Source organism: Equus przewalskii, chromosome 18, assembly GCF_037783145.1.
Source record: "Equus przewalskii isolate Varuska chromosome 18, EquPr2, whole genome shotgun sequence".
NCBI lineage: Eukaryota > Metazoa > Chordata > Mammalia > Perissodactyla > Equidae > Equus > Equus przewalskii.
The window spans coordinates 58,488,630-58,498,730 of record NC_091848.1 but is presented as its reverse complement, the minus strand read 5'-3'; the positions used below and the strand labels follow the sequence as shown (position 1 = coordinate 58,498,730).

The window sequence follows — 10,101 nt, the reverse complement described above, 5'->3', positions numbered from 1 at the left end:
ATACTAATAGGACATATGCAATATTCTTTCTTTTGAAGGTGTATTCATTTTCTAAACTGGGGGATTTTACAGAAGTCATAGTTCTTCTCTTTTTATATACATGCATGTACATACATATTTTTTCTCAACATTTTGTAATACCTTTTACTGTTCAGAAGATTGTTGACAAAATGATCCAACACTGTATTCAAAGAAATAAAAGAATTAGCATTTAGGTAAAAACAAAAGAATACTAATCAAAACTAGAATAGTATTTCTAAAGTCTTGTTTGTTGACTGACTATGGCAAAATCTTATTGAGTATACATTAGGTATATGTTGAAACTTCTTTGTTATAGGGTTTTTTTGTAGTTCTTTTAAAAAAGAGGTCCTCAAATTTTAGTAGGCTTAGAATCACCTGGGAAGCTTTTCAAAACAGATTGAAAGACTCCAGCAGCAGTTTCTGACTCAGCAATGTTAATACAATTGGTTTGGGATCATATTTATTGAACCACTGTTTTGGGCTGAATTTTGGGGCCCCCTGCCAATTTGTATGTTGAAGTCCTAATCCCTAATGTGGTGGTATTTGGAGTGGGACTTTTGGGAGGTATCTAGATTATATTATCGTAAGGGTGGGAGCTTCATGAAGGGATTACTGCCTTTACAAGAAGAGGAAGAGACAGGAGAGCTCTCTCTATACGGAAGTGCTCACCCAGGAAAGGCCATGTGAGCCCAGTGAGAATGCAGCTGTCTGTAAGCCAGGAAGTGGGCTCTCCCACGTACTGTATCTCTGGCACCTTGATCTTGAACTTCCCATCCTCCAGAACTGTAAAAAATAAATGTCTGCTGTTAAAGACACCCAGTGTATGATATTTTGTTATAGCAGCTGAGTAGACTAAGGGAGCCACTGTTTTAAAATAATCAGAGGAGCAAAATGGTTATCATGTTAAGATATTTGGAGACCAGTTAAAATGGTGTTTCTATACATCCTCTCTTTCCTACTTAAACACCACTTTGTAAACATACCCAAAAGTTTCCACCCTCTGTATTCTACTTTCTTCCCTGTTTTGGGCATGTGGATGCAGATTTCAATAGGGCATTTGTTTCAAAGGATGAAGAATTGTAGATCTTTTTATAACTTTTTCTTGGGAACCATTTTCACAGCGATGATAGCCAAGCAAAACCCATTGCTGCATTTCAATAGGTTAATGGGAGGGAAACCTGTCCAGCAGAAATAAGTTGTTAAGCTGGGTCAATTTTTATATCATAATTCTCAAAAATATTCATATATAAGATGTCCCACTTGCAGTAACAATGTGATGTTTATCACTTCTGAGGCAGTACCTTCTACGTTAGACTTATTTGATAGCAATAACTGACAATCTTATTATGACATTTCCTATATTTTTCAAGAAAAAGAAATAAATTCGTTAAATACACAGTGAGTGTTAAAGAGACTTCGATATATTCGAGATTGTAAGATTGGACCCAAAAGCAAGACCCACCTACATACTGCTTACAAAGAACCCACTTTAAACATAAAGATAAATAAGTTAAAAGTAAAAAGATAGGAAAAAATATATCATGAAAAATCTAGAAAAAACCCTGAAGTGGCTCTATCACTGTCAAACAACTGGACGTTACTGACATTCCTGAGCACTCCAGCCCACAGCAGCAAAAGCACAGTGTTTTAAAGCACCAGAGAAACATCGGTCAAGGATGACAAGTTTTGATGTTGAATATGTTACTCATGTATGCCCTTTTTTGGTTTCAAATACTCCATTGCATTCCACCCTGTTTGTGGAATAAGTTAAATTAAAGAAATATTTTAAAGCATGTGAGAATGTTTTTAATTTGTGATGCCAGTTCTTTCTCAGGAAAGGATTTCAGTCATTATCCTTAGTAAAGAAAGAATTATTGACAAAAGCCAGATGATGTATACCTCCCCAAAGCATTTACCTTTTACTAGAGACCAATGCTTTAACACAAAGGACTAAAGTTCTTATATTGCTTTTCTGGTTTCTTTATTTTCTTTCCTTTCCTTTCCTTCCTTCCTCCCTTCCTCCCACCTTCCTTTTCTCTCTCCTTCTTTCTTTTTCTCTATAGTGAGTTGTTGCAAAACGAACAGATTTCTTTATAGTGACTCATTGATAACTACTGTTTTATATATGAGTGTGATTCTTCCAATTTGACAAACTCAGGTAGCACGTGGAAAGCAAAATAGGGCAGATGCCCCCTTTCTATCACAGTGTGAGTGACTAAGAGGGCTCAGGACAACATAAGTGGGACAGCAGATACCTTCCATGTCCACTGTCTAGTAACCAGCTTTGTTGGAGCAGGAGGCAGGGGTGCAGCAGCAGTGAAGGTGGTGGAAGCAGCAGTTTCCTGACCTCTCGATGGGGCAGTAGAGCTGTGATCTTGAAAATAAGCCTAGTGGTCAAACCCTGACTTTTGTTCCTCCAGTCTTTCTAGTGATTTTTTTTAAAGCATCTAATTTCTTGCATTTATCCTTGACATTTGGATAATGCTTTCTGTTCCCTGCATGAAAATATGACACAGTCTCTTAGAATATATTTCTCTAACGTATAATAGTAGAAGGCTTTACAAGGGTCTCATGTTATTCAAACTATTTTAATATCTAAATGAGTTCTTGTTAGGATATATATAAATATATAAATGTAAACATATATGTGTATGATGAACACACACACACTTATATATACACATATAATACACATATATAATTGGCAAAAAGATTAGTCATGAACCTAGATATACAAAATTACAAATTTAGCTATCCAAATAACTACCTCAACTCAACAAAATAGATATCTGAGAAAGAACAGAACAGCTCATGATGAAGAAAACCTGCAGTGGAAAATCAAGGTTCCTATTGTTCAAGCACAAATTAGAGCAGAAATGAGTTTAAGATGCCCCATGAGAATTAGATTAGTCTACAATTTATACTGTCGGAAGACAACAGTCTTCGGGAACCCCCACTGGACTGAGACTAACACCATCAGCTAAGTACCACAGGCTCCACAAGGCAGTCAGCCAATCAACAAATTATACCAGCTTAAAAATGATTTTTATCCTATAATTTTTTAAAAAGTTTATTAAATTATAGAAAAGTAAGTATATTTAGAGTCTGAATACCTAGATGCAATAAGTTGTATGAATTGGGGAAAGTCTAAACATGAATTTATTCCATTTGCTAAGTGGGGAAAATAAGTTTCTTTCAAGAGCTGTTGTGAGGTTTAAAGGAAATAATATAAGAGAAAGTGCTTTTAAACAGAAAAATGCTCCATGCCTTTACACTTTATCTCCAGTCACTCTTCAGCAGAATTTTTAAAATCCACCAATTTCACAACCCCTGTGCAATGATCTGACCTGGTCTTTGAGCCCATGGTTTAATTCATTGTGCGTTTGGCCCAACTAATCAGCAGAAGATGAAATTTGTTTCTCATGAGCGTGAATCTCCTTGTGAGGTATGCAACTTGGGTAAATTCTTCCATTTTATTTTCTGTGCAAAAGAATATCTCATAATAATAGACCTCAAAATAAGCAAAAGGAAAAAACATCCTGTATGTTTAATTACATCCAAGTGAATTTCATGATAGTAAGGGCACATTTAATAGAAACTTGATTCATTTCAATCATATATATAAGGAATAAATTTCTGTTCACCTTGAAGATATTAATGGCTCCCATTATTTCTCCTGAGGCTGTTACTATGATTTCTGTTGTATTAGTATTGATTATAACATAAAAACATTTAGGTAAGATTTGTTACAATATTAGACATCTTAATGAACTGTTTAGAAAATTTACCAATTAGTATTACTGTGATAACAGAACTTCTTAAGAATGAGGTGAAATGAGTCAAGATGGAAGCATAGATCTTCAGGAAAAGTGAAAACTCTCTAAAATGACATACGATAGAGAACATGGACAAAACTAAAAACTGGTTAATTGAAGATATCAAGAAATATAATAAAGCTTTAGTCAGAATTAAATAGATCTGGTGAGGAATGAAAGAGACTATTACTACAGGTTTTATAGTGTGAAAAGTGTAGGAAAAATATGGACAACTTTTTATTAAAAAACTACACTACTTAGATAAATGGATAAATTCTTTGAAAAGTACATCTTCCCAAAACTGTCACAAGAAGAAATAGAAAAGCTGAAAAACTCGATACCTATAAGATCAATTGAGTTAATATTAAATTTTTTCCTAAAAAGGAAATTCCAGGCTCAAATGAAGCCATCTGAAACCACTGGCAAATTTAATCAAATGTTTAGGGAATAAATAATACCATTCTATAAAAAACTCTTTCAGTAAATAGAAGAGGAGAGAATTCTTCCCACCTCACTTTATGAGGCCAGCATAATCTTGATATCGACACAGCACAGATGCATTTTTAAAAGAAGTATAGATCAATATCCCTCTGAATATAGAGGTAAAAATGCGTAACAACATATTACCAAATCCAGTCCAGAAATTGAAAGGATAATATCTTCTGACTAAGGTGATTTTACTGTAGAAATGCAAGATTGTTTAATAATTTAAAAATCAATCATTTAAATTCATCATATTAACAGGGCAAGAAAAAATATGATTATTTCAATAGATGCAAAAAAGGCATGTGACTAAATCTAACATTCATTCTTGATTAAAGCAAACTATTAGCAGTCTATGAATAGAATTTTCTCAAATAGATAAAGGGCATCTATATAAAACCAACAGCTAATTTTGTACATAATGTGAAATACTGAAGAATTTACCTCAAAATTGGGAAAAATATGAGAATATTTACTCTTAGCACTTCTATTCAATATTTTACTGGAAGTCCTAGCCATTGTAATAAGGCAACATAAGGAAATAAAAGGCATAAAGATAAGAAAAAAGAAGCAAAATTCTCTCTCTTCAAAGAGGACGTGATTGTTTAGAGAATTCTAATGAATACATAAAAAAATGATTGCAACTAATAGGTTGATTTAGTAAGGCGGTAGTATAAAAGGATATTATATGTATCAATTGGGTTTTTATATACTCTAGCAACAAATGCTTAGAAAATAAAATAAAAAGTAAAACCCTATTTACAATGTTATAACAATCCTAAACTACTAAGGAATAGATTTAACAAAAGTTGTGAAAAGACCTGTATTCTGAATACTGTAACACATTGCTGTGAGACATTAAGGGAAACCTGAATAAATGGAAAATATACTATGTTCATGGATTCAAACATCCAATCTCATTAGATTGTTAATTCTTCCCAAATTTACCTAAAGATTTAATGCAACTCCAGCCAAAATATTATGATCCTATGTGGAAACCAAGAAGCTGACTCTAAAATTTAAATGAAAATGAAAAATATGTGGAATAGCCAAAGCAAGTTTGAAAAAAGATTAGAGGACTTACTGATTGATTTCAATACTTACTGTAAAGATATCATAATTAAAACAGTGTGATATGGTAATCAGCTTACACAAGTAGATCTGTGGAAGAGAAGAGAGAGCCCAGAGATAGGCCTACACATATGAAGAAAGTGATTTCAAGAAATATTTGAATACATTCCATTGGAGGAAGAAAAGTCTTATCAACATATTATGCTTGAAAAACTAGATACCCACATGGGAAAACTAAGCCTTGACCATTACCTCTTATCATTCACAATAATTAATTCAAGAGTAATCATAGACCTAAACCTAAAAACTAAAAACATAAAGCTTCTAGAAGAAAACAGAAGACTATCTTTAAGAATTGTGGGTGGGCAAAAGTGCTTAGGCAGAACATAGAAAGCAATACCATTAAAAAATGGTGAATTATACCATCAAAAAGAAAATTTCTGTTCATCAAAAGATACCATTAAGAAAATGAATAGGCAGGCCACAAACTGAGAGAGAGTGTTTGCAGAACTGTATTTGAGAAAGGACGAGTAAACAAAATATATAAAAAAGCTACTATAATATAATTAGAAAAAAAAAAAAGTCTCCCAATGAAGAATAGGCAGGACCTTATAAGCCATTGAAGGGACTTTGGCTTTTACACTAAGTGAAATGGGGATCCACGGAGGTGTTTTGAGCAGAGTGACAGTACATGATTTATAACTCTGGCTGCTCTGTTGAGACAAGACTGTAGGTGCAGGACTGGAAGCAGGGAAATTTGTTAGACGACTTTTGCATTAATGGGTAAGAAATGGTAGTTTGCACCAGCATGGGAAAAGTGGTTGGATTTTGAACACATTTTGATAGTAATGCAGACATTTTTTTGATGAGTGATCATTCTTTTTGCCAGAGTAACTGGAAAAATGGAGTCACTATTTTCTAAAATGGGAAAGACACAGAAGAAATAGAATTAAGGGTTGATAGTAGCAGAGAAGTCCAGATTTGGCCATGATAGATTTGAGATGTTTCCGAAACATTTACATAATGTCCAGTAGGCAGCTGGATACCCAATACGACAAATTTGTTGGTTTATAATTGAAGAGCTAGCTTCAGTTTTCCTTGATACATAATTTTGTTTGGAAAAAAATGTTTCAACTTGTCTCCATTAAATTAGATCAACCTCCTTTTGGAGATGATCTGATCTGACCCAAGACAAACCCAGAGCAGCTAATTCTCTCCTTAAAAAATCCCCAGCATATATTTATGAAAGAACATGAAAACAGGAATGCATAAAGATACATGCACCCCTGTGCTCATTGCAGCATTATTTACAATAGCCAAGACTTGAAAGCAACCTAGGTGCCCATCAAGGGATGAATGGATAAAGAAGATGTGGTATATATACACAATGGAATACTACCCAGCCATAAAAAAATGTTGAAATCTTGCCATTTGCAACAACAACAATGGGCCTTGAGGGTATTATTCTAAGCAAAATAAGTCAGAGTGAGAAAGTCAAATACTGTATGATCTCACTCATAAATAGAAGACAACAACAACAAAAACAAACAAACACATAATGACAGAGACTGGATTGGCACTTACCAGAGGGGAAGGGAGTAGGGAAGAGGGTGAAAGGGGCAGTTAGGCACATGCGTATGGTGATGGACATTAATTAGTTTTTGGGTGGTGAACATGATGTAATCTACACAGAAATCAAAATATAGTGATGTACACCTGAAACTTATATAATGCTATAAACCAGTGTTATTTCAATTAAAAAAATAGAAAAAAAGAAAAAAACCCCAGCATAAACCTCAATAAATATAGATCGAAAGAGATGAGCAGAACTCCAGGACTGAAAACAGAATATTCTTAGTTCCACTCCCACACTTGGAGACAAGTCAGGAGAGTAAAAGACAAGGAGCTCTGAGAAAACAACTAAGAAAAAGATGAAGGAGAGAGGCGGAGAAGACGGGGGAAAGAAGACAATTATTTATGTCAGGATAAGAGATCAAGGTAGAGTTAGAGACTGGGAAAGGGAAGAAGAAGGGATTTAAAAGGGAGGGAAAGAGATGTGGAAGTCACTCCATAACGCTTTCTACCCAGTACAATCATCTACACCATTACAAATGGATGAAATTAAGCCTTTCCAAAAGAAACAGGAATTTGTTCCTCTGTATTCATTATCTCAAAGTTTACTGCTAAACTAGTCTCTAATATTTATACTGCTTTTTCGTGCATTATCAATATAAACCATAGCTTCAACAAAGCCAGCCTTGGTTGTCTAGTGGTTAAGATTTGGCACTCACCACCAAGTCTCAGGTTCATGTTCTGGTCAAAGAACCATACCACCTGGCTGTTGGTTGCCATACTGGGGTGGCTGCATGTGGCTGTGATGCTGAAAGCTACGCCACTGGTATTTCAAATATTAGCAGGGTCACCTGTGGTGGACATATTCAGTGGAGCTTCCAGACTCAGACTAGGAAGAAGGATATGTCTGCCCACTTATGAAAAAACTGAACATGAAAACCCTACGAATAGCGGTGGAGCCTTGTCTGATACAGCGCTGGAAGGGGAGAGGATGGTACAGAAAGACCAGGCAGGGTTCCTCCCGTCTACACAGTCACTATGGGTCAGAATCCTTTCCGTGACACTAGCAACAAAGTTTCAGCAAATCTGATATGGAAGACCCAGAGGCTCTTCTCTCATTTTATTATGAAATGAAGGGGAGGGCTCCTTTCATTTGTTTCTCAGGATAGAAATAACCAAAATATTTCCCTTTTTGAAGCTAATATTATTAGTTTGAAAAATAATCCATCAACTGAGAACTATTGAGGACAGTACCATGGCTAATGCTCTTTTTCACTTGTTAACTGAGACTGGACATAGACGATGAACACTCTCTGTTGAAAATACAATAGTGAATCTGACAGTCTTCTCTAGACACTCTATTTTTGATGCTTAGAGATCGGGAAAAAGAAACTTCTGTAATTGTAAATATGTATCTGTAATTTATGTGCAATGCTCAGTGGCCATTATTAAGGAATCAATAGGGATTTCCTAGGAGGGGTAACTTTGCTATCATCAATTGAAAATAATGTTTACATAATATTGATAAAACCCAAAAGTCAACCTTGGCATTAAGGGCAGAAGGCTTTTTCTCTGCTCTGGCCCTAAGCCAAGCTGCCTGCACATCCTCCCACCCCTCACCTGCTGTCAAGCCGAGGCTGACTCATTAGAACAAGTTGTTAGTGGTAATGGCTGCTCTCTGAAATTTCTTATAACCCCTCTCTCTGTTCATTCGGACTCATTAGCACTTATTGTTTTCCCTCTAATATCTAACTCCATTCTCCATCCCATATTTTCCTGAGGATTCCCCAGATTTGGTGTATCCAAAGGAGTGATATACTTTTCCTAATCTGAAATTGAAGCTCACCCTAGATAACATTAATGGAAATCTGCATCTGGAGTTCATTATTAGAACCTCCTCAAATCTCCCTGAACTAATTATATATAAGAAATGGGTCTTCCGGTGGGACGGCGGCCCGTTGGGGCGGTTGTGGAGTCGGCGGCGGCTCTGCGCGCTGGGTCCCAAGCGGAAGCGGCGCGGGATCCCAGGCCGGGGCTCTGCTGCAAGCCTGGCGGGCGGCTGGACATGAGTCAGGGCTTCGTGCACCATATCCGAAGGAACCAGCTCGCCCGGGACGACTACGACAAGAAGGTGAAGCAGGCTGCCAAGGAGAAGGCAAGGAGGCGGCGCACGCCCGCGCCGACGCGGCCCCGCAAGCCCGACCTGCAGGTGTACCTGCCGCGACGCCGAGATGTCTCTACCCACCCAAGCAACCCAGACTGTGAGGAGTCCGGTGAAAGCAGCAGTAGTGGTGGCTCCGAGCCAGAACCTTCTGGCCATCAGCTCTTCTGCTTAGAATATGAGGCAGACAGCGGAGAGGTCACCTCAGTTATCGTGTATCAGGACGATGATCCAGAAAGGGTGAGTGAGGAGGTGTCAACACACATGCCTCTGGATCCACCCATGCGAGAGGCCCTCAAGTTGCGCATCCAGGAAGAGATTGCAAAGCGCCAGAGCCGATACTGACCAGGCTGAAGGCATTCTCTCCAGGCTGGATTCACTGCCCAGGGAGCTCACCCCTAGTTTGGGGGTGCCGGGACCAGTCTGAGCTGATCTTGAGACCCCCCACAGAGCTGCCACATCCGGAGGAAAAGGGTGTTGCAGGGACTATGCGTGCCCCCTCCCTCGCAGCTGTTCTTGTATGTTGGCCCATTTGACCAGCCTAATATTCTGGAATTTTTTGAGAAGTTTTTCTGGCTAGCTTGGTGTTCTGGAAGCAGGGGTTCCAGGGAGAGCTGAGTTTTATGAAGCATTGTGCCAACATGGTGCTTTTTCACTGAGGTCATATGCTGTAGGACACCTGGCCGCTGCTGTTCCACCCAGCTCCATGAGCCATGTTTGTTTGATGATTTCTTTCTGTGTGCTTCTGCTCACTTCTATCTGTGTTTCCCTAGATCTTTTTTCAACTCTGTTTCTTTGTTCTTTCCTTTCCCTTGTCTTTTTGTCTCAGAATCCATCACTTCCACCCCACCCCCACTTCCCAACATGACTGTGTACCTCCAGCTACTCAAGACTTTCAGAGGTGGGGAGTTCTGGGAATCTGCCTTTCTGACAAGCTCTCCCAGTAATTCCGATACCACTAAAATGTGAGATCTTCAC

At 37.6% G+C, this 10,101-nt stretch overlaps 1 protein-coding gene across 1 annotated transcript; it reads left to right on the top strand.

Annotated features, from left to right (window-relative positions):
• Nucleotides 1–8,892: 8,892 nt before the first annotated feature.
• On the top strand, nucleotides 8,893–9,581 carry LOC103542583 (UPF0561 protein C2orf68 homolog). Its single transcript, XM_008509523.2, has one exon. The coding sequence runs from the start codon at nucleotides 8,893–8,895 to the stop codon at nucleotides 9,466–9,468; it is 576 nt and encodes a 191-aa protein (XP_008507745.2). The 3' UTR covers nucleotides 9,469–9,581.
• Nucleotides 9,582–10,101: the final 520 nt, after the last annotated feature.

Bases quoted from the DNA above. Each gene is read 5' to 3' on its own strand.
- LOC103542583 (XM_008509523.2), top strand. From the start codon at position 8,893: ATGGGTCTTCCGGTGGGACGGCGGCCCGTTGGGGCGGTTGTGGAGTCG.